The sequence below is a fragment of the Cheilinus undulatus genome, linkage group 23, assembly GCF_018320785.1.
Source record: "Cheilinus undulatus linkage group 23, ASM1832078v1, whole genome shotgun sequence".
Lineage (NCBI taxonomy): Eukaryota > Metazoa > Chordata > Actinopteri > Labriformes > Labridae > Cheilinus > Cheilinus undulatus.
The window spans coordinates 29,776,354-29,801,997 of record NC_054887.1 but is presented as its reverse complement, the minus strand read 5'-3'; the positions used below and the strand labels follow the sequence as shown (position 1 = coordinate 29,801,997).

The window sequence follows — 25,644 nt, the reverse complement described above, 5'->3', positions numbered from 1 at the left end:
TTGTTTTAATACCACTGACAGTTGACTGTGAAATATTTAGGAGCGAGGAAACTTCACGATTGGACTTGTTGCACAGGTGGCATCCTATCCCAGTACCACGCTGGAATTCACTGAGCTCCTGAGAGTGACCCATTCTTTCACAAATGTTTGTAGAAACAGTCTGCATGCCTAGGTACTTGATTTTATACACCTGCAGCCATGGAAGTGAGTGGAACACCTGATTTACATTATTTGGATGGGTGAGTGAATACTTTTGGTAATATAGTGTACGTGCAAGGCCAGAAGGTGTCGGCATCCACAAAAAATGAATTTTGGTTTCCTTTATCGTACCGACACCTAATGGAGTTCAGCTTTAATTAAAAGACAGCTCAATTTAAAAAAAAAGGCATGTTAGCAACAACACTGTCGGATTGCCACTTACTAACAAATTCAGTGGGGCTGGACCTCCAAGGCCCTGCAGAGTGATAATAAATCTCCCTTTTAGGTTGGTTGTTTGACAGGCCACTGCATTATGAACCTCCAGGTCAAATTTCAGTTAAATAAAACATCTCTAAGTTTATAAAATCAAATTTCAAAATTATGAAAAATGAGGCAGTAAAATCTGCTCCAGGCTGGTGTGGGTGTGTCTGTTGAATGAGCCGAAGCCACGCCACTCAGATAAAAAAAAAAATGCTTATGATCAGAGCGCAGCTGCCTGGCTCTGTGCCAGAGAAGAGACAAAGTCTGTTGTCTTCTTTCCTTTCTGCTGACTGATGATAGCTTCATGACCTCTGCACAGACGCTGTGCTAGCATGTGCACACAGGAAGGCTTGATCAGAGCTGTTTCTTGTGTAATGTGGTTCTTGATTAAAACAGTGTCGTATATATAATATGCCACAGAAATATTAGGGGAAGATTTAACAATATTAAAAAGTTGAAACCACCCAATCCTACTAGTGCAAATTTTTTCATCTTTAACTCTTCAAAAACTGCTCAAAAAGAGCTTTACTGTCGAGACTTTCATTCTCAAATCCAGTGAGAAAAGGCAGAAGTGAGAAAATATAATAGTTGAAACTGGATTCTCTAGCTGACTGATGACAAAATACAAAAAAACCCTCAAAGACTTCCTCTTTCCAGCGCTGTTTCAAAAGTGCTTGTTTTCCTTTTCAGCTTAACATTGAGAATAGCAGTTTTTAAATAAAGAGGAGAGTTTTTACCTGGATTAGACTGGATTAGATTCAGTTATGTTACTTCTTTATTTCATTCTTTAGTTCCCTCTTTTCCTTTTAAAGCCACTTTGTATCCATCTTAACATGTTTTTAAGAATTGCTGCCCACATTCTGACCTCTTCCACACCTCCTGTCTTTCCCTAATCGTCGACGTCTTACCTTGAGCTCCTTGTTGGGTTTGTTGGGTCTGCAGAGGACCTGGTAGTAGTCGACCACGCCCTCCTCGGTCCACAGCAGAGTCACGGACGAGTGTGTGGCGTTCACAGCGAACAGAGAGCGAGGAGGAGCCGGCTCTGCGACAAAAACACACCAACAACAAACAATAAAACCCTCAAAATCTCGCTCTGTGTGAGGACAAATCCTGTAGGAGTGAAGCAGATCAGAGCGGAGCTGGGCTGAGCCACAAACTCTGAGACTGTGAGAATAAGAAAAAGCTGAGCGCAAGAAGAGGAAGTGGAAAAGATGAAGTTTCATATTCACTTTCAGGCAGAGACAGCAGCTGCTAGTGGGTGTGAAAAGGAGGGATTGATTTTCTTCAATAAAGAGAAAAAACAAACATCTACCTCCTAGATGGAGCCACCTGTGGCAGCACAACCTGGACTCAATCACAATTTTTGTTGACCTACTCTTATATTACTCAACAAATATACAGAAAAGGTGTTTTTTTAACAGAATATGAAAGTTTACAGTCATAGATGTGATTAGTTTAAGCACTTTTAAAGTACCTTACAATGTGCAAGGGTGAAGGTAACACTGAGCTAAGTGCAGGGATGTCTACATTTGTTCTAAGATACAGTCATTTGCATACGTTTGAGCCATGTAGGGCGCTAAACATTCATCACGGGACCCCATGTGCCACAACCCGGGGCTGGAGGGGGTGAGGTGGCTAGAGTCAGGCTCAACACACATCAACACACATGTGTTGCTCAGCAGCCAAGGTCAAGCTTGATGGCATCTCTTTTGTCCAGGCCTTTTCACACTTGGTGATAGGTCCAAAGACTTCCAGCTGTCTCTGGGCCCATGGGACATCCACAGCATGACCAGGGGTTCTTGGCAACCCTCCTACCCACCTGGACAGTACCCTAGGACATGCTCACTCTGCCCTAAAGGTGTGAACTTTGTTGATTTTTTTTCAGCAGATTATTTTCCAGGGGTTGTGTCAATCCTCGCTCCCACCAGATAGCGCCTTCAGGTGGGCTTACTCACTATTACACGCCTTAATTCAGCCTCAATTCTTGGCCCAAACATGCCTAAAAGTTCTGCACAGTGCCGCAAGCCAACATAGTGTTCACTGTTTAGCTAGCTGTCCTTGTAAATACTTCTTAGATTTTCATTAAAATGTATAAATTTGCTCATCAGGCTACACAAGAAGCATTCTGATCTCAACATCTAATTCGGCTGAGAGTCAACCATAAACAGGGTCACAAACATGCTATGAAATAATCATGGAACATTACGAGACGGAGATGTTTCAAAGTTAAATGCAAAGCCGAAACTACACTCCAGGCATGGCTGCTGCACTGTGTCACTCCGCCCAGTGGTTTACTCAAGAAATAGTTCCGAGTATTTGCTTCATGCATTGTAATGTTACATAATTATACGTTATTATTTCATAGCGTGGTGAATGTGCAGGTCACAACTTGTCCACGAGAGCGTTTTGGAGTTGTTGGATTGTGTATTTGAGGAGTTTGATGAGGGAAAGCCGGAATACTGTCTGCTTACATTGAGTTGGCACAGCAGCTCCGAACTCGGCAGTGGCATCTAGAAATAGCTTGCACCGACAACTGAAGGTAAGGAACCTATTACTAAGACTATAGGAATTATGGCAATGGACGAATTTGCCAAAGTGTTGAAATATCCCTTTAACCTAAAGTTGCCATAAAGAGAAAAGTTGACAATGTTTTTGTGCAAGAATGCAGGAGTTTGCCTGCAGATTTTTGAGAACTAAAAACAACCCAGTATGGGTGACTAAAACTTCTGGTTTAGCTGCTGTGGTATTAAACAGGTATTAATATCGATTTTTTACCAGAATCACAATGAAGTTTAAAATCTTGTCGTGACAACCCTCGTCATGATGTAGTCCTCAGGCATCAGGAGCGCTCTTAAATTATTTGTGCTGATAGCTCTGACCTGGATCTGTGCAGCTGTTTGGCAGATGTTTAGTGGTTTGTTTCTCCAACATTTTTGTGTCTGTATATGTGCTGACCCAGTTTGATGATGTTGGGCATGGAGGTGTTCCTGCTGCGCTCTGTGCACGCTGTCACCGTCAGATTGTAGATGTCTCCAGGAGGCAGAGGGAGACTGGCACGCATCGCGTTACGAGTCACCTGAAATCACAACACAGACACACAACGGTTTTAAATACTTTATTTTACCTCAACAAAAACTATTAAAATATTCAGGAGACAAAAAGACCGTGTGGTGAGGGGCAGCCATGGTGAAATGCTGGAGCAGTTTTATTGCTTTAATATCTCTGTGTCTCTTGGTGTGTCCTGTAAAAATCTAATTTCCCACCAGATCAATTCAATTCATCTTAAGTTACTGTTTTAATTTTAGTCTGTTCTACTTTTATTGTTTTGTTAATCATGTTTATCTTCTCACTCCCTCAGCAGCAACACCATCTCTGTGCCAAATGAACTCCTGCTTGTTTTCCTGCGCCTTCATGTGAATTCACACGATTTGAAGGTAAACACCTACTACCTGGAAACATCAAGACTCACTGATACTCTATGTCGATTCACATTAAAATACAGACGTTTTTCTGCCAGATTTACAAAGAGCTCACAAATATGGACCAAGTGTTTCCAAAACTCACCAATAATCATCAGGCTGCTTAAGCCTTGGAAGATATTGGGACTTTCTGATAAAAGATTGTGAGTTGTTTAGGAACTATAAACATATTTTTTATGCCCATCTTTACAGGTCTTTGGACACAAAACCTGTAAAGATGGACAGAGGTTCACCAATCTGTGAAAAATATCTAACAACAATTTCAGAAGCATGTTCCCCAATGTAAAATTGTGTAGACTTTGAATATCCCACCATCTACAGTCCATAATATCATCAAAAGTAAATCAACCTTACAGTAAAGTAATATCTAGCTGTATAAATAGTCCTGTCTGCTTAACACAGCTGGTTTTGAAGGGGAAAAACTAAGAAATGGTCAAGTCCATCATTATCTATCTTAGATTAAATAAAATAGCCTTTGTAAATTAACCCAAGTTCCATGTGGTTAAGTTATTTCCATAAATGCTGTGAAACGATATGAAAGTTGAGAGCTTTACCAGGAAATTTGTCACATTAAAAATGAACTGAAGGTTTATTTGCTATTAAAATTGAACTAAAATAAATAGGAAATCCTGGGTATGTTGATCTACAGGAGTAAGGATTCAACAACCACAGTGATGTTTTCACAGGTTATCTGAAGTAAAACAAGTAAATTCATCACTGAAATACATAACCTAACACACCAGATGGATTAGTTTCACACATCCATCTGAAAAACCTTCAATCCTAAGCATTTGGGAAAGGGCAGAGGATTTGAAAAAAGCTCAGAGTGGAATTGGATAAATGTTCTGTCTGTCACATCTTCACGGGCCAATAAGAGCAACAAAACGTGACGCTGTCGCTAATGGAGGTGCGCGTGCGCAGCTAGCGAGGAATAACACAAAGCATGGTGACAGTAGACATATTAGTACACAACTTTTGTCATTTTTGTTCTTCTTTTAACAAATAAATGTCATCAAGTTCTGATAAAACTGGCGCTTTAGCAGCATCCACGCTAATGTCTTCCTCCATAACTGCAATGGCCTCTTGTTGCTGCTTGCTTACGTCATGACTCTGCCGTGCCTGAAAGTACTGCCCCTCCCTGATTGGTCCTGTCACTTTCTAACCGGGCCCAAACGGTTCAGATGGGAGCTTTGCAAGATGGATTTGCCAGTAAGAAACACTGAAACGAGCCTATCCATCTGCTTTGCCAAGTTATGACATACAGAGAATCAACTCATCTCAACAAAACTCCATTATTAATTCAGTTTCACACCCCATCACTTAAAAACCAGGCATATGTGTGGCTTCAGACTCTGAAATCAGGTCCAGATAACTGTTAGGAAATCAGATTTTTGGCCACATAAAAATATCCATAGTCCAGGAAACAGAATGGATTTCTATCGAGTCCAGAAATCACTAATATGAGCAGATATTAGTCTGAATTTCACTCGTTTTCACCCACTCCTTATGGAGCAGTGTGCTGAAAGTGACATCTGTGCAAACCTCTATTGTTGTGTGTTGCTCCCCCTTTTTGGGACAGATAGGTAAGCCTGGAGCCCCGATGGAAGGGTGCCAAAAAGTCGGACGGCGCAGGTCTTTTATTTGAGACCATTCCCAACTTTTGACAATGTAAACACAAATAAATGCGTGAAGTGCCGTATCAAGCTGAACCGGACTGCTCAGTGGAAAAAAACCTTCACGATGCACACTCAACTCCTGCGGCGTAACCCTGATGTCTGCTCCAAACTGGTCTACTGTGGTTGTTTGGACTGCAGTAGTGGTGGAGCTCTATCTTTTCATGCGTCACATTTCCTGTTGATGCAAAGCTAAAATTAGCCACACTAAGCAAACCAATAGACAAAAGTAATTCAAGTCCCAAAGTGTGATTTCCTTTTATTTTGAGAGTTTTCTAAATTTAAGTTTGTGTCTCTCTGGCGGGGGAATGAGTCACTGTGAACATCCTTGCTAATAACCACGTGCTACCACTTGTACATCTGTTGCATCCACTTAAAAACCCCTTTCTGCCGACCATCTGATGTTTACCCAACGCCTGCCAAGAGTCCATGAGCCACAGCCCAACAGACATTTAGCAGCTCCATCACCAAAACAAGATAAATGCTGAGTTTAACAGTGTATTTTTATTAGACATTTCTGGTGGTCCTCTAGCTGCCTGCCTCACTTTTAAAAACCAGTCGCTCGTGGGTGATTCTGTCTCTGTGTCAGACCTCTCTCTCCATCATTTAGGCCTATTAGAGCTCAAACTGCACCCCCGGCTCCCTCACAGTTCATTATGTGAGGCAGGTCTCAGTCTGTCGGGATCATTATCGGCCCGGTGAAGGAGAAGGTGAGCCGGAGACGAGGCTGCCGAGACGGCGGCTCGTCTCTCTGCTCATAATTGGACGCTCGAATGGACCCAGAGGAGATAATCAATGGCGGTTCAACCCGACCCCGAAATAACGAGCGGCTGCTGCACTATCTGAGCCGATAAAATGCTCTAAATGATACTAAACATGCAGCAGAAACTTTCAGAGAGCCAAAGATCAGAGGGATGTTTAACTTTTCGTCGTTATCAGGGTGCTAAAACAAGTCTGAGTCTGTTTAATACACTGCAGAGGTCGAAATAAAGATCAGAGCGTTTCATCAGACAGCAGCAGTGGAGAATAAGTAATCCAGCCTTTTAATGAATTAAGAATAAGACAGACTCTAAATCCTGCTCTTTGAGTTCCTATCAAAGTCATTAATCCTTGAGAATTTAAGTTTCAAAAGAGAATACACCAGATCTGCATAAGACTTTTAATCCGATGATAGAAAGAAAGACTCACGTCGATGGAGTAGCTCCTCTCAGGTCCTTTCTTTCCCACGGCGACCACCTGCCAGTGAAGCATCCTGGAGTGAGAGAGGTCGATGAAGAGCTCGCCGTATGTCCAGCGGACGTAGAGAACACCGTGAGAGTAATCCACCGAGGAGATGTGAGGAGCCTCAGGAGCTGCAGAGGAAGAGACGATGTGAATCCGAGGGACTGAAGGGACTTTTTACATGTTGGTTTTCTGGTATTATTCAAGCAAGCCATGAGAGTAACCTCAGGTGAGCCTTTACCTGTGACGAAGCTGACCGTGGAGCTGTCACAGCAGCTGAGTGGAGGGTCACCCCACGTCACCATGGAAACACGGAAGTTATAATACCAGGCGGGCAGCAGGTCAGTCACCCTCTGTGGAGAAATAGGAAAATATTTTTAAAGAATCAAACGGAGAATTTACAGAAAAGACTTGTGCATGTTTGTGTTTGTTACCACTGAGGCGATGACGGAGGCTGTGGCGGCGATCTCGTAGTATGTGGTCCACTCTGAGGTGAGGGTGACAGGGTTGAAGAAGAACGTCTGCAGGACGTACTTCCTGAATGCCACGTGGTACGGACGCTGCCAGCTGAGGATGACCGCCGTCGGGCTGAGGGGGTACACGGTGAGCTCTCGCACACCTGTCGGCTCTGACGGACACACAAACACACAAATAACACACATTTATATATACTCACAATGATTTCTTTTCCAACAGCAGACTGCAGACACCTTTATCTGATGTGTTTCTGACCGATATCGATGATAACAGGCTCAGACGGCGGACTGATGAGCGGCCCGTTGGTGTGATAGACGACTACTCTGTACTGAGCCCCAGGGGTCAAGTTAGTGATGATGTCACTTGTCGAGTTTTCCTATAAACAAACAAAAAAAACATTACTTAAACTACAGCAAGGCACTTACCCTTACTTGTTATAAAGTTTGGATTATGAGTAAATGATTTAATCTTCTCAAATGTCCAAAAACTTGAATAAGATAAGGACTGAAGTGATGTAGGACAAAGTTAGAATTCTACCAGAAAACTTTTAATGTTTTTGGATCAAGAATTAATGGAAAACAGTTTTAATTTACCCAAAAGATGTCCAAAAGAGTGTTGAAAACTAGATTTTTAAAAAGGAAATACCATTAAATCATATGAAAAATCCTGACAGTTGGCTCAATTGCTAAGGTGGGCAGACAGAAGCTAAAGTCCTGGACACACTGGTCCCAGGATCAATTTCCTGTCCCGGTGCTGTTTGGTGCATTGGAGATGTCCCATCTAAATAAAGGCGAAAACCCAGACATCAAAATGGCATTAAACATGCTACAGACTTGATTCTTAAAGACACAGCCCCCTAGCTTATGGGAGAATATCATTTTGCGGCGAAGAGAAAGCTGGCGCAAGGTATAAATGCACCTGACGTTTCCGCATCATGATTCCATGTCAGTTTTTGTCCGTGCGGAAAGCATAACCAAGCCTTAACACATCACACATTCAGTGTGTTCCAGAGTACTGTTTTCTTCTAGAAATATCCTTTCTTCTTTTGCAGAAATTTAGTACAAAGCGCACACATCAAAAAACAATATAATTTATCCAGGCTATAAATGTGTTGTTTTCTTGCAGGTCACAAGTCACACTTGTTATTGCTTCAACATGGTCTTCTACAAACACATTTATGCTCAAAAGTATCTGGAGACTTAGCGATTTGATTGCACTACTGTAAATATTTTTTTATTTTTTAAGATGCTGTGTTTTTGCAAATTGAGCATGATTTCATTCTATTTTCGTTTTTGCCACAGTTTATAAAGATGAGTATATTTAAAATATGAAGTTACGACCACACTGTTTTTGTGGTTTGAAATGATTTTGTGCAACTTTTTTACAATCACAATTTTGAGAGATACAGCTATGACATCTCTGTATTTAGGAAAATGTGTAAAAAAAATGCTTTTCATTTTTCTTGTGTTTTTTTGCACTTTTGAGCAACTTGGGTTCTAAGGGTTATATTGATTTATAGCAAATTTAAATACTCCATAAAATGGCACTACAGTGTGTAAAAATGCAAAGATATGCTCTGGCGGACTTGCTCTATGGTAAGATACAGGGTTAACACTGTTATTCACTAATAAATAGACAGGAGTGCATGTACAAAATGACTGTCAGCAACCCAGCATTTAAGCGAAGAGATTTTCTCAGAATGTTTTTTTCTAATTTGTACTTTTAATTGTAATCCACTTTAAAAAGTCTGTAAGCTAGGGGGACTTTCCTTCCTGTTAATGCAAAAAAAGAGCTTTTATTTTGAAAAAAAGGAGTCTCTGATAGATCTAGAGTTACAACATTGCTTCCATGGAGAAAAATGAACAACTATATGTCTGTGCTTAAATTTTTAAATCTAATGGTATTATATAAGTTAGAAAAGCCCAAAAAAAGTCCATCTCAGAATTCCAAGAATAAAGAAAATATTATTTTACTCTTAAATAAAGACAGAATTTTTCAAGACAACACGTTAAAAAAGGAGCCAGATTTTGAGAACAGGATGAAGGTGAGTGTTTAGATTAGAAAAAAATAGATTAAAATAACTTCAGACTATTTATCAGGACTTAAGATTTGCAGGCTTGGAGCACAAAGAGTGTGGGACTCTGATTTAACTGTGTATTTTTTACAGTGATTTAGAGGATTTGACAAAAACCTGTTTGTGAATGAAAACAGTTGGAGAGTTTTTGTCACATCATTCTTGTTTTCACGCCTCGAAGAGAAAAATGAGTCAGCTAACACTTTGAATGATTTCCAAACTTCACCTCGGACTCGTTCGTACGAACTCATTCAGTAAAAACTTTAATGAGGTCTGAAAGCTGTCAGATACTAAATCACATTGATGATGATGCTGTGAGATCGAATGAGTCATTTTTCCATCACTGAACGAGGACTGAACTCTAGGAACAAAATCTCTGGGGTTTTTTAAGATTTATTTGTGGATGGTGTTGCCTTTATTTTGAAAGGACGGTGGGTAAAGTAGGAAATAAGAGGGAGGCTGCCTGCTTGGAGGACTTCAGCCTCTGTTCAACCTGACCTGTAGGCCATTAGCATCCCTTAAATCTCTGTTTTAGTGGCAGTTCTCTTTCAAAACTCTGTCCTTTCAGACTCAGCCCTCAGTAATAAAACCACTCTACATCCCACCTGTGCCTGCTGTTTTACCTCACTGTGGTGAAAGAGTAGATTAAATCAGCACGTTACCTCACTGCAGTACGTGTTCTCCATCCTCTGGCTCATACTTGGCCTCAGACAGGTTGTAGACATCACCGACACCACACTGCCGTTGTGGTTCTCCGAGGACTGGGCCCAGGAGACGGCAGCGGTGCTCGAGTCGAGCAGTCTGATGCTGACGGCCTGAGGACGCTCACGGAGCTCCTCCAACAGCTCCCCACCTGGACCTGCGACAAATCAGAGACCAGTTAAACACCAAAGTCCATTTAAAAAACACACAAGTTCTACCATTAACACAAAAATACATGATTTTTTACCCAATAACGGTGATTAACCTGAGTTATTTTCATCCATTCATTTTATCTTATAATTTGAAATTTAAGTGATTTGAGAAACTAAGATTTGAGTTTCAAGGAGTAATCCAAGTGACAATAATCCTTTAACTGATGAAATGACGGGGCTATTTTGGTGTCCTAGCTGGATAGCACAAATTGAACATGTAGCATCAATTCAGGCAGGCCACAGTTTGAAGCGCTGCCATTTCAATGAGCTCATCAGCTGACTGCCAGCTGATCCACGCTAAGCTTCCTAAGCCTTGCCCTGCCTTGCCTATTGGCCTGCCTTCTTTTTGCTGCACCCTCTGCAAGCTGCTTATGCTACCCTCCTCCACCTTAGCTCCTCCTTTATGCTAAAGCTGACTTAATCAGTGTAACTTTTTTGTCTTTGATGCCAGCTCTGCTCTGATTTTTTTTTTTTTTTTTTTTGCTGCTTCAGGGTTTCCTTTAATGAACAGGAAGAGCAGAAACATGTGCTGGTCCTGTTTGATGCTTCGAATGGCCACACCACCAAATATAAATATGGGCAATAAATGCGTTATTATGGACGCTATTAGAAGTTCAATACTGCTATCTGCAAACTGTGTGTTTCTGACTAAGTGGTCCAGACTGAAATTAATGTTATGAGTATTTTAACCCTTTAAAATCCCTTGAAGTGAATTGAAGTGATTCATGGACATACTGAGGTAGAAGGTGAAGCCGGTGTCGGCGGTGCTCTCTCTCGCCTCACACTCTCCAGACGAGCTCAGCGTGGTGACCAGGACTCGGTACGTTCCCGGCTCTGTTAACTCGGTGAAGAACTCGTGAGTGTTTTCATCCACTGTGGCTGTTTCTGTGGAGTTACCTGGAAAAAAAAAAAAAAAAAAAGAGAGGGCACTTGAAAATGAGCAAGATATCAGAAAGACAGAATATAAAAAGCTTTAGATCAAATTAAACTGTAAATTAAAATTAAATCAAACACAGGATTAGCTAATAATAATTTTCAGATAATAATTTAGGTATTTTTAATAAAAGTGAAGTGACAATATATGGTTGGACAAGTTTTAGTTTCACCCTCAGGTACCCTTAAAAAACACATACTAAGCCTCTTCTTGTCCAAAAATGGCACCATACTTAAAGAGCGGTAAAAATAATACGCTTTAATATTTTTTCCACTTTTTAAAAATTAATTTTCTCATCAACATAAGACCTGGTGAGAAACATAAAATTTGAATGAATTTTTGGGGAATTTAACCTTTAAAACTTTTATTGCATTAAACCCCCTTGTTATTAATGTGGGGGAAAAAAACAAAAAAATGAAATAATTTTCATAAACTACATGCAAACTGGATTTCCTGAAAGAGTTTATCACAGCCTTGGATATGTCAACATTGGGCAGCATTGTTTATATTTATGCATGGCTATAAGTGTGAGATTGTTCAATGTAATTACTTTAAATTAAATATATTTTATATATTTGCATTGATAAAATAAAGCCTTGAAAACAGCATTTTCTAATTACATGTATTGTTAGCACATGCTATGTAAAAGTTTTGTTTCTTCCTTTATCTTGTTTTGATCATTTTCTTTCCCTTTTATTAATCTTTTAACTTTTATATTCTGAACATAAAGTCATCTTTGAAAAAGGACAGAACTCATTGCTTTGATCCTCATTTTTAACAATAAAACATCTTTTTTAAATTGTTTTAATTGTCTCATACATCCACCGTACCGTCTCTGTAGATGTAGATGTTGAAGCCGTCGTAGCTGGTCGGGGGGCGGGGAGGGAGCCAGCGGAGCTCCAGCAGGATGGGGGGCAGTTTAGTGGGCAGGATGGCGGTCTCAGGTGGGAGCCCCATGGCTGACCCCGGCTCATTGGAGTCCTCGTACTCGGGTACGACAGCGTTCACAAACTCATCATCCTGGTCAGTAGGGGACGGGTCAGGGGGGTCGGGCCAGTAGCTCTGAGTCTCCGCCTCCGTGGTCAGGTTACTTCCTATTGAGTTGGCTGTGGTGTTGAAGGGAACCGCCGTGGTCACTGTCGTCACTGCGGCTGCCTCTTCGGACGTGTTCTCCTGCTGCTCCTCCTCCTGCTCCACCTCCTGCGCCTCCTCCAGGAGGGGGACCTCTCGTATTCGACGGGACGATCGCCGACTCTCCTCTCCAGCCTCAGGAGGGATGCTGGACATGTCACCTGGCCCCGCCCTCTGGCTCAGGTGGACAATCTTATGGGAAATGTTGAGGGGCGGATATGGCACTGAGGGGGGACAGAGGGGGCGATTAGAGACCCAAATCATTAAAAATTATATTTTGGTTAATTTAAACATTTATTATCCATTAAATCCAAATCGAATGAGTCTTCTGTAGTCCTGCAGTACAAAAATATAAATAAAACAAATCATGATCAGATACCATATCAAGATATAGCAACACTCATGACTCTTTAACCATCATCATTGTCATCATTAGCTGTTTATCTTAGTAATGACACAGACACTCAGAGGGCAGCTGTTTCCATAATGATGAGCTTCATTATGAATGTCAGCAGCTTTCTCACCTGTCCTGTGGTGCACAGGTGTATGTGTGATGTCGCTGTGTGTGATCATGGCTGTCTGGAACACGGTGACCTCCGAGATCAGCTGGAAGGTGACGTTTCTGTAACAAACACCCGGTAACCAGTGTTTGAACACCGTCTTCCCCCTGTAGAACTCTACACAGAAACACATATTTGTATTATAATAAAAACAGTGTCAAAATAACCAACTTTAGGTCTTGTTATCTGATTGTTGTTGTTTATTTTCTTTATTTAATCTTTATTCTATTCAATTATGGACAGTCTTTATTTTTCAGGAGGAAGACAGCTTAACCTGAGCAGTAATTAAGTCTTACCTGCTCAGGTAAAATCATACAAGAAGCTAGAAGAAGAATTATAGCATTTTCTGCCTGTATGTACTGTATATTAGCAGTATTTAGTACCTTTATAGAGCATGTATCGTCGGTCGTGTCCCTCGGTGAAGCTGATGTTCACTCTGCTGAAAACGTTCCCAGGCGGGGGGTCGATCTGAAACACCACGCCGGTCTCTGGAGACTCTTTAAAGTCTGCAATGTGAGCGCTGCGGACAGGTAGGGGCTCTAAGGGAATGACAAGGACAAACAGTGAGGATACAAAAAGAACATGGAGACAGTGAGTGTTGTGTTGAATATTAAATGTGCACTTGATTTTAGAACCTTTGTGTTGCTGTGATGCGACAAAGAAAACATAATTGGCAATTTAAGGGCCAAAATTAACATCGAAATTCTCCAAGTGCAGTCTATATGAAAGTTTTATAATGGGAAAATGTTACAACAAAGGCATGAATAAAAACTGCAGAATATTGAGTCTTACTTGTTAGGACTGAGATGGTCTTGATGGGTTTGGACCACATCTGTCCCAGTCTAACCAGTAAGCCCACAGTGTAGCAGAGACCGTGCAGCGAGGCATTGAACAGAACCGGCTCACTCGTGTTCACAAACTGGATCAGAACGGGTCGAGGTTCTCCAGAGAACTGAGCTGCGTACGCCGTCACGTTCTCCAGATAGTCTGAGCGCTCGAGGGTCGCCGCGATCAGACCGTCCTCGTTCACCGCCGCCTGGAACGCCAACACGCTCTGGAAGAAGACAAAAACAGAATTCAGGTGAGATCATAGCAAACATACTTGTTCCCTTTAATCTAAATCCCAGGTTAGTTTTAATTTGTTTAAATTTATAGGCATTGTGGGAAACTGTTCATACACACAAAAAAGTAAACTTCGGTGACTGACGAGGTTGGGAAGAGACAAAAGTTTGAACAGGTCAGATAGAGCTCTTCTAGGCTTATATTCTAGTCAGATTTACAGTAGGGCCGGGCAATTAATCGCAAATTAGATTAAATTGCAATATGTCCCTATGCAGGTCTTTCAATTCGCAGAAGGTGCAACATTTCTTTAACCTGAAAATACTAGTTTTAAAACTTTTTTTGCATCAGTGATGTCATGCATTACATATCATGCAATCTTTAAAGTCCCATTTTTTAGACTAGTCTGCAAAAAAATCCAATTTTCATTATTTTTGTATGTTGCTCTTTTTGAATATGAGAATAACATAAAATTAACACTCCCTTCATTCATAAATATTTTCTATACTATCTCTAATGTTGTACGAATGTTCATGGCTATGCAGATGACATCCAACTATTTCCACCTGTGGATTCTCAAGATCCAGGCCTTCGTTAGACTTTGTAAAACTAAAAGTTAGATATCTTTTTCTTACTCAGAGTTTTCCAAAACTTTATTAGCATAAAAACAGAGATCTCAAAGAGTAAATAAATCCTCAGAGCATTTTTTTTTCTAATGAAAACCTGCATATCTAGCAGTACTGTAAACCAGTTAGCATCCAGATCTTGACATCTGAGTACAAAATATTCTAATTCTTCATTTTTCATTACAAATATGTGAGTAACTGGCTGCCATCTACATGTTGAACCCAGCTACTGCAAATAGTTTATCTAGTAGAGTTGGTCCCAGGTGATGAACGTGGTTCCAGTGACCGCCCACTTTAGCAGCTGTTACCTACAATAACAGCAGCCGATAGTGAATACCCAATGTTTTCTTAAAACAAGGACCAAAGCTTCTTCCATATACGCCATTGTTTTCCTGTTTATTTTACAAAATAACTGTTAAATCACAGAAAGCGGGAAAAGGTGGAAGTTTTACGGGTAAAGGTGGACTTAACCTATCACAGATGTCACAGTGATGCTGTAGGAATGTGGGTAATGTAGTTATTTCCACTGAGCTCGAAAGTAAACCATGTTTTCTCTCTAAATGGAGTTGATAAAATAAGATCATGTGTCTTCTACAGACACTAAAGTAGCTCTTGGCAGGTCTGTCTTGGTTATGGCATTATGGCTAATAATCAAATCGGAAAGCTCAGTAGTTAATTGACTTTACTTTGCAGAAATCTTTTTCACTTTGACATTTAATAGTTTTTATTGTGATTTTTCATCAAAAAGCCAAATTATATTGAAAATAAAAGGGTAAAACATCCATACTTTATATAGGCATTGTAATATCACGTTATGAACAATAAACAATCTATTATTTTAAAGAATAATTGTATCCAAACATACTAAAGATTACAAAAACTATATATTTCATAAGACAGATATGCTAAAGATGGAAATATTCCATTAAAAAACTGCAACCAAACTCCTGTATGAGGTCTGAATTGCACATAGGGATGTCGTCTCTCTGCTAATTTAAAACATAACCTAAGCGTGATGTCACAAGAACATGGCCGCTGTGGGAATACGGTCTATTAAGTCGTTAAATGTGCAGAAATATTTCAGTAATTAATCCTCCTGCAGCTTGATTCATGAATCATTCACAGCCTTTAAATAGACCGAGCCACCTCAAAGGTCACATCCATCAATCCTGATTAACAGCCACACATAAAAATATCACTTCTCCTCCTCTTTTACCTCCTCCTCTTCCTCCTCCTCCTCCTCTTCTCCTTTTTCGCTGTTTTTCCTCCTCTTTACCCCGCTTTAACCCCTCCTAGTTCTCTCAGAGTGTAATAACAGTAACGTGTGGACCCTTAATGATATGAATGAGTGTTTGCCTCTCACTGGTCGAACACTTAAAATTCTGAGTGCAATTAAACACAACACGATGCATTCACCGACAAACAGAAAACCAGCTGTTAACTCCATGTTGGGTAAAAGACTCCACTTTCAGAGGCGTGTGTCATAAATCATTGTTATAGAAAGAAAACTATCACACTGTTTCAAATTAAAAGCCTTCCTGTGGCTCAGAAGATAATCCCATCATGTCCTGGAAGGCTTTTAATTTGAAACATCAGCAGGAAGTCTTGAATTATGCATACAGCCATTAGTGAAGTGATTTTATTTAATTATGTTGTAATTTAACCATTAAAATGTATTATCTAAGCTTTAAAGTGGAGCGATATATTTACTGGAATCTCTCAGTTTTCTGGACTGTTTACTGGTCCGGTGTATTTACTGGGAAAGCTCTCCACTACTTAGTGTTGATCAGTGACTAAAATAAGACCTAGAGCAGTCTGATCGATTTTATTCTCCTGAGCATCAGGATGAATCAAACTCAGACGTTTCTCGATGTAAAGATGAATTATTAAAGTTTCCTCGCCATGATGCGGGCGTCTCAGAGCTGATTTCCTGTTGCTCAGCTGATGTGATGCTATCAGCTGTTGTTTCATTAAACGTGCCGGCAGGAGAGTCGACTCCTCGCCGAGCGTCACCGCTCTGAGAGGATGAAGGTGACAGCGTGAAAGCTGCATCCTGATTGAAGGAGAGATAAAGACGGGGGTTTTTGTCTGAGGGAGATGATGGAGAGATGGCAGAAAACAAATCAGGAAAGACAAAAATGTCAGATTATGTGTGATTTAAATCCTCAGTGCTGAAACTGTGCAAAAGGCAGATGGAGGACAGGAAGTGAAGATTTCTGTTTTAAAATCAGTGTAGATGGAAGTGTTAGAGCGTTAAAGCTCTACGTGGACATGCACTCTGCAGAGATCAGAGGCTAGCTGGGCCTTTTTATCAGATTTTCTCCCTCATTTCATCATAAACATGCTTTTAATAGAAACACTGATACACTATCAAGAAACTAAACCTTGTGGGGATAAGAGACCAAGAAAAAATGTGTTGTTCACGAACGAGTCTGTGCTGTAAAGCGGCTCTTTAATGTGAGCTACGGTAGATAGCTCCTATCTGAGTGCCAGTTTCCTGTCCTCCATCCTTTGCTGTTATCTAATCCACATTTAAAAAAACAAACTGGTACTGAACAACCAGCTCTACTGAGCTGAGCCAAATGATCTGGTTCTCTAAAAGAGACAGATCCCCCATCACAATGAGTGAGACTGGATGGACATTAGCTGAGGAAACACGGGTAAGATCAGAGTTTAATGTGTTAAACTGTGGCTTTAAACGGAGACTTTTTAAATTCCTGCCTGCTGCTGTTTCACTGAGTTTTAAACCATTTTTTATCCCTGCTTATTTCACTACTTTCGGGACATAAAATAGCTTAAGAATAAAGAATGTTTTTATTTTCGCACTTTGAAAGCTTGGCAGAATCACAAATACTTTTTCAGGCTTTTCTAACAAAAATATGTGCTCCTGGCCTGTCGAAAATCCCCCTGAGAATCAGAAAATCACTCGCCAGAAAATTTGTGCTGACACGAGCTGTTCTGAGAGCCACATCCATTAAGCCACATCCATTTCCTGAGAGGGGCGGAGTCAGACAGCTCAGTAACATTTAAAGCCACAGACACAGAAACAACTCAATCTGAACAGGGCTGAAACAGAGGGTTTTTAGACGTGCAAAGCTTCACAGGCATGTTTGGGGACCTCAGAGACCAATATAAACCTATCTTACAGGGGTAAAATATGTGACCTTTAACAGCTCTTACATGGCCTTTTCAGTAGAGTTTCTGCAGAAATCTCTGCTTGCCCCCCAACGGGAGTTTTCTGCTGCATGACGTCATCTGCATAGAAACTATACAGGTGAATCTTCCAGTAAGCAAAACAACAAACAAGCCTCCTATTCTGGATTATTCTGGATGTTCTCTCTAAAGGCCGGTGGGTTGTTCTGATGCTAAATATCAGCGTCAGTCTCAGCAGGAAGTCTGTGAGTGGATTAAAGTGTTTCTAATATCAATAACAGAAACAAAGAGTTTACACCAACTCCATGTAAACCAGCAGATTATCCACAATCTGACCCACTTCTTTAATCTGATAGTCACTACGTGAAACAGCAAACAGGAGCTGCACCGAGGCATGCTGGGAGGCATGCAACAATTCAATAGTTTTTCAAAACTGGTTACCCCACTGCCTTTATTTTTGTTGCTGTAAAAATCAATATCTTTGGAGTTGGGAGAAGTTTAAACCTCTGGTATCTTGAGAACCCTCCAGCAAACCTCCATCTTTGATTTTCTGATTTCACCATCTACCAAAGGCAAACATCTCCGCGCCTGTGAGCTGGGTTTATAATAAAATCTGTCTCTGAGTAAAGGTGGGTGATTCACCCTCATAAAGTCTTCTCTCTCCTCTGCTGGCCTTTTAAAATGTCGAGCCGCAGCTCTGGTTTAATTACTGAGAGCTGGTATTTGGAGAGAATACGGCTCCAGAGACGAGGAGGGGAGGAGGGAAACTACGGAGGGACTGCGGGATTCAGTTTTAGTATGAAATACATGTACATGATCGCAGTGTTAAATCGAAGGCAAAAGAGCAGCACTTACAATAAAGTTTAACACCTTTAATGGTATTTAGCAGCCGAAAGAAAGGAGAGCGTGGCTAATGTTAGCACTGCTAGCACCACTGACCTTCAACCTTCCTTAAAGGCGAACGTCCACATTCCTGTGCTGAATGGCATCATCCAGTGCTTCAGTTATTCGAGTATGACTTGACACAGCTTATGAACAGTTATATCCCCATAATCTAGATTAAAATGATACTAAACCAGGCTGTTCCTACAAGAAGCTACTAGTGCTACTCGCCCATGGCTATTTACATTGGATTAAGAGCAGCAAGGCCACACAACAGCTACAGTGGCTTCTAGTGGTGGGCTAGTTTGTTATAATTTTGACCAGGATTACGGGCTTACAATGTTTAAAAATTGCTTTTACCTAGTTGTAATTCTGGTGCCCACATCAGACTGTAACCATCCAATCGGCTAGCTGCTAACCTGACACGCCAGATAGTTTCATAAATCCACTGTATATTTCAAATTCATCTGTGACAGCTCTCATAGAAAGTACTCATTTATACTGTGTCTCACTGACTAGTCTAAACAGAAGATAATACTTAGAAAACAGTCACTTTCATCACAGGGTCGCAGGTGTGATGTGAGTCTGATACACTCTCTACAGTGTGGCTAACATTCAAAGCTAACTCAGCTAGCCTTTATTCCTCTTTGCTGTTTAATATCATGTTTTAATATGTAGCCTCTTTGGTTGAGTAGTTATACACGAGTTCAACCTTCAATAGCCTACATACCACTTTATTTCCATTTACTATTTAAAAAACTGTTATACCGCGCCATTCCTTTACATGCTAACCGCTAAGCTTGTCATATTTACATCCAGTGAAGTGCCGGGGGAAAGCTCAGACAAGAAGGCAGCGGCCATTAACAGAAGCTACAGCGGCCTCTAGGGGCAGGATGTTCATCACAATTTAAAAGAGCATTAAAGACTGGGATTTCAAGCTCATGTTTATAAAAAAAAGATAGATAAATAGACAGTGTTACTTAAACTCACATAAAGTTAAATTCAACACTTTAAAAGTCTCATTGTTGGGCAACACTACATACAGCTACACTTTTAAAAATGTTAAGTATTTAATTAGTTGGCAGAGCTGCAGTAACTCTTGAAAATCTGTGGTAAGGGTGTCTCCCCTGGCATAAACCAAGCAAAAGTCAACCTTAAAAGGCAATGAATACTGATGAAGAATGTGCTCTATGCGACCTTTAGGAGCACCTCAAGTAATGTGCGCAAACTCTAACTCAGTGGATAACTTCACTCATGGTGCAAATGTGCCTGACAAAGAAAAAAAAAAAACACCAATCCACTGAAAACATGATCTTAAAATCCCAGCAGGGATTAATGTACAGCAGACAACATTCAAACACATCTAAATATATACAATAAACATCTAAGTTTCCCATCACACCTAAGGGCATGATGGGAAACTTTGCCCACACATCCCAACAGATTTATTACTGCAGTGGGCTTAACCTAGATCAATTGACTCTTTACAGAGTTAAATTAACACCGGTCAAAAAACTCTGGGATGAATCAATGACACTATTCATGTTTATTTCTATGCAGACGATGTTCAATTATATCTTTCTACTAACCCCAGTAAAATTAATATCTTAAAGTACTTAGTATGTTTTAAGTTTATTGTTCATACAATAGTTTTTATACTTTGGGGAGGTGGCTAAAAATCTTTCAGTCTACCAATGAAATGTATAAGTTATAAAGTGTCAGGAGGATTCCCTGCACTTCTGAAGCAAGAATGACACAGTATTGTCTGTCTAGATCTTCTATTTTAGGTGCACAGGTGTCAACTGTTATTGATACCTGTACACCAAAAATAGATGATGTGATGATTCTATCATGACAGAGTCGATGACCGTGTTCATGGGGACGATTTCAATCAACTCGCGTTTATTACTGTATCAGCCACACACTATAAACTATCTCTTTAAGAGAACAGACCATAATAAAACACTCAGCAACCCAGGGCTCACAGGTGAAGGACGGACATACTTTCAAAATAAAACCACTCTCTGTGAAGCTCCATCGAGCTGTTTCTTTCAGACGTTTCTGTCCTGAGGGGGGTCGGCTCAGGGAGAGAAAAAAGGAAAAAAAATCCAAACCAATTCATTCGATTCATTGCAGCTCGACCGTTGCCATGGCAACAGAGATGAAAGGAGAAACACATTTGGGGTAGGATGCTCATTATGTCTGTCTGAGGCCTGGATTAAACCGCGGACACGGTGCAGAGCAGAGAGCCTCCGGGGCAGCAGGGACCGTATGCTAATGTCCTCCTCCTCCTCCTCCGCCTACGGGCCGTTTATTCTCCGGTTTATATGAGCGGTACAGGTGAGGTGGCAGGAATGCGTACAGACATTTTCATTCAGTCTTTGACTGTCAGGGATGATTTTTACAGACAAAATAATCTTTCTTAAGAAAAGATTGTTATTTTACCATAAAAGTTAGTTGACTGACTTTTAACTTCACCCTCTGCTGTCACGATCCCCTAACAGGAAACTGGTGGAGCTTCTTTGATATCATTTTGATCATTCGTTTTGTCTGTGTGTCGACCATAGTCAGCTGTTGGGGGTCGCCATTCAGTAAGAAATGGTGTCAGTTATTGAAAGAGGTTTAATGGAGTCTTTTTTCTGGTTATTTTGAAGAATGACCACAAGGACTTCAAAGGGCCAATTATAAACAAAACTTCCACAAAAATAGTTTTGAATTTCTTAGAAATTTTCCTTTCCAAATCCACACAAATTCACCTAAACTACAGATAAATTACCAAAAGTTCTTAAACGTATACGTTTTGAAAGTAAATAAAAAAAAATCCTGAAATTTCTGCAGATATTTCCTATATGTTTCAGTAAAACTGAATAAAAAATCTATTATATTCCAATATAAAAATACCCAAAAACCACATGTATATTCCTGAAAAAAAATTCAAGCAAATTCCCCCAAATCTAAAAGCAAAGTCCCACTAATTTTTTTAATCAGAAAACTCTATAAATAAATTGCCAAACAAACAAACAAACAAAGCCCCCAAAATTCAAAATTAAATTGTTTTATAAATTGCAAATCGGTTCTTCAAATGTTCATCGAAATGCCGAAAAAATTGAAGCAAATGTCCCCCAAATTTTGACTGACTCTCTCAAAAACATGAAAACATGAAAACATTTTTTTAAATCCCCCAAATTTTCATAAAATTCCTGAAAATTTAAAAGCAAATTCCTCACTAATATTTATTGTTAAATGCCCAGAAATCAAAGCAAATCCCCCCAAAATTGCAAATCAAATTTTTATAATTCGTGAATGGATTCCTCAAATTTCTATGGAGATGCCAAAAATTTACAAACTCCCCCGTCATCCAAACAATTTTCCCAATTTTCCGTAAAAATGCCAAAAATTCAAGTTAATTTTTCCCAAAAATCTCAAATTGAATTCCCAAAAAATACAAAATTATTTCCTAAAATTCTGTTAAATAATAAAAAATCTAAGCAAATTCTCACAGAAACTTGAAATAATTTTTCCTAAACCTAAAAGTATATGTCCCAAATATCCATGGAAATGCAAAGGAATTCAAAGCAAATTTCCCCCCCATAAAATTCAAAGCAAATTTCCAAAACAGCAAATATTTTTCTAAATTTGCATGGATTTCCCCAGAAAATGTCTAGCAAATTTCCCCCAAATTTGAATGAATCTCTCAAAAATGTGAAAATTTTTCACTCAAATTTGAATGAAAATCTCTTTTTTTCAATTCCTCAAATTTTCATAACAATTTCTTGAGAATTTTAAAGCAAATTCATCACTAAAATTCCCATCAAATTCCCAGAAATATATAAATATATTTTCAAAATTTCCATGAACATGCCAAAAAATGTTAAAGCAAATTACCCCAAACTTTGAGTAGACCACTCCAAATTAAACATAAATATCACTTAAACTTCCATGAAAGTTCCACTCAAATATCCAAATGAATTCCACAAAATTTCTATGAAAATTCCTGAATTTTACAGCAAATTCTCCCAACATGTCAAGCAAATTACTTTAACTTCAATGGGTGTTTAGGACAATTATCACAAAAATTCTGATAGCAAAGATTAGGTTTGGAAAGCAAAAATGTGATGTTTCATATATCTACACCCGTTTGATTCTACAGCAGAAAAAAACAGAGTTCTAGACACCCAAATAACGGGAAATTAACGGTTTACAACTATTAAACATCGCAGTCAAACTCCAAACACTCAAAATTGTCCGTTCACACTGAGCCCTTGAAGATTTGAGCGTCATACAGTCCGGTTGTGCTCTGAAGTTTTACTTGTAGTTATTTTAAGACTTCTGGCTTCTTTTTCTGAGCATTTGTCTTTAATGCCGTCTCCATGGGAACAGGTGATTGACATCTATGGGCCAGCGTTGCTAGGAGACGTTCTGTAAAACTTCAGTGACTACTGGAGAATGTTAAACTGTAAATCCAGCAAACATTAATGTTTTCACAGAGTTAGTGAGTAAAAGAGGAGTCTGCTGGAGTTAAAGTTCTACAACATTAACAGAAAATTCACTAAAGGAAAAGGAAGCCGCCTAAGTTAGTATCATGTCCATGCTCAAAGGAGAAAGTTTCCCAGATTCAGTAAATGTCTGTAAAGTTCCAGCCTTGACAAACTGAAGTGAAATCTGGAGTCCACTCGTGAGGACACACTCCGTGCACACCCACACTGTGGAGCTGGCGATGAATGGAGGATGAGACCCCCTGAATGCGAGCGGGCCGAGGGGGTCAGGAGGCGTCGCCCTCAGGCAGCTGCCAACATTATCATGCAAACCTGCAGGCTTTTGTTTTCCTCTGAGGAGGGGGGGCCCGGGAGGGCTCTGAGAGGGGACCGAGCTGTGACAGCTCCAGCATGGAGAGGACGGAGACGCCTGAAGAACATTAGACTATGAATGAGAGCGAGCAGGTCCACAGTGACGGCATTTTAAAGGCACCGAGGCTTAAATACCGCGTCTGCTCAATGAGGTTTGGTCTGAGTTCATTAGACTCTACGACAGATGACTGACAGCTTTCATGACGGGACATAGAAGCTAAACATGCGTGTATAAAAACACCATTCTGATGTAAAGATGCTTCTAATTGGTTTATACCAAGTTTGGACAGATTTATTGATAATGAATACAAGTAAAGATGCTTGAACTAGAACGTATGTGAATATAAAAGCTGCTGACTGGTTGGAAAGTATCTAAAAGTAAAGAGGCTTTAAATTTACCCACAGCTGTTTCTTGAATAACATGAGGAGAAAATACTTCTGCTTTTTTTCTGAACTAAATCCTTACAGATAATTTTGTTCATTTAAAGCAGTTTGCAGAAAAAGATTTTGTTGTAGGGCTACTTTGTTTGGGTTTATACAAAAAATTATTAAACTTCATGTTAATTTTGGTCACTATTAGTATCACTATTTTTTTTGTCGGTCGGGGGGTCAAGTTTTCTTAAATACAAGTGGGGGGGGCTCAAAGATAGAAAGGTTGGGAACCACTGGTTTACATAGTGGCTTTAGATACCAACATTAGCCATCACTTTCATAAAATCAAGTACTCAGTGTTATATTATAGAATTCAAACAACAGGAAAATTTCTTATTTTTTTATTTAAACAATGACAATCTTGTTATTCGGGTTTTCAAGAGAGAGAGAGAAAAAATCAATTGCCATTAATCTCAAGATTTCTGTAGTTAATTGTGATTAATAACCTGATTTTTATCCCATTTTAAAAAATCTACCATTTGCATTCAAAACCCTTTTTCTACTGTCAGGGTAACAGACAGAAGGACTTTTATAGCTATGTTTTAACATGAACTTAAACAAGGAAAAAGGAGCTTGTTATGGATTGAAAAGGAAATAATGGGATGGTAAAAACGTTAATGTTTGATGTGCAGATCACTTCTAGATTATCCACTTAACTGTTTGTGTGAAATGAGACATTAAATCCCTGTGAAGTGATAAAATAAATCTGTATTTATGTTAGTTGTTTGACAGACCACTGTGTTATGAACCTCTAGGCCAATTTTCAGTCAGGAAAAACATCTCTAAGTTTATAAAGTTAAGCTTCAAAAACATGAAAAATGAGGCAGTAAAATCTGCTCTAGTATGGTGTGGGCGTGTCTGTTGAATGAGTCGAAGCCACGCCCACTCAGGAGAAATATGATCCTCAGGCAGACAGTTTAGAGCTAAAAGTCTTAGTTTCATTTTCTCACGCTGTATTTGACTCTTATATTCCTTAGATCTCATTTTTTCAGTTATGTGAAGTTAAGGCTCCCATTTATGAGACGTCTTTGTTGCTAAGTTGCGGATGAAATCACTAAATTTCCTGATGTTTCTCTTCAAAATAAAGGTCTTCAAGATAATTAGCATTGGAGGCTTTTACTGTGACAAATTTTGCAGCAACAGAAAGCATCTATCATTGGATACTTTGCTAAACTTTAGCATTGCAATGCTAACAAACAGGAGAGATTAAACTGTTGCTGCTTTGAGAGAGACAAAGCCACAACCTGATTCTTCTAATAATCCAGGACTAGAGACGAGTGAAATATGGATTCAAACACACCTTCAGCAGGTAAGATGTTTGATCCTGCTGCATCTGGTTCAAGTAGGAACTATTTAGCCTGAGCCTTGACCTTTTATTGACCTAAAATTCAATATATTTCATTGAAGTTTGGTTCAAGATCAGTCGACTATACAAGAAATGATTTAAAGCTAAATTATAGGAATTGTTTAAAACATGTCAATCTAATGCAAGGGTTATCTAATTATTCATTTTCAAGTATTGTATCACTGATTCAGTTCTGTTGCAGCTTTTCCATGTTTCTCTGCCTGTGCTGTAATCAAATAAATCCATAATTTCACTTTAAAAGTTTTTTTTTGTTCCACCGGGTGAAACCAAACAATAAACATCCGTAATAAAAAGGCACTAATATCCTTAATCCCTCACTAATCCTCTTAACACCACTGTTAGCTGCAATTCAGCAGA

At 39.6% G+C, this 25,644-nt stretch overlaps 1 protein-coding gene across 3 annotated transcripts in view; it reads right to left on the bottom strand.

The window, feature by feature from the left end:
- ptpro (protein tyrosine phosphatase receptor type O) overlaps window positions 1-25,644 on the bottom strand; it is a 67,976-nt gene that overhangs the window by 26,451 nt on the left and 15,881 nt on the right. For all 3 annotated transcript variants that reach the window (XM_041780843.1, XM_041780844.1, XM_041780845.1), the window contains exons 2-13: window positions 13,715-13,976; window positions 13,306-13,461; window positions 12,887-13,039; window positions 12,062-12,586; window positions 11,033-11,194; window positions 10,046-10,242; window positions 7,565-7,685; window positions 7,267-7,460; window positions 7,074-7,185; window positions 6,800-6,963; window positions 3,415-3,535; window positions 1,368-1,501 (exon numbers count right to left, since the gene is read on the bottom strand). In XM_041780843.1, the coding sequence (XP_041636777.1) occupies window positions 1,368-1,501; window positions 3,415-3,535; window positions 6,800-6,963; window positions 7,074-7,185; window positions 7,267-7,460; window positions 7,565-7,685; window positions 10,046-10,242; window positions 11,033-11,194; window positions 12,062-12,586; window positions 12,887-13,039; window positions 13,306-13,461; window positions 13,715-13,976 (2,301 nt within the window). The remainder of the gene's footprint in view (window positions 1-1,367; window positions 1,502-3,414; window positions 3,536-6,799; window positions 6,964-7,073; window positions 7,186-7,266; window positions 7,461-7,564; window positions 7,686-10,045; window positions 10,243-11,032; window positions 11,195-12,061; window positions 12,587-12,886; window positions 13,040-13,305; window positions 13,462-13,714; window positions 13,977-25,644) is intronic.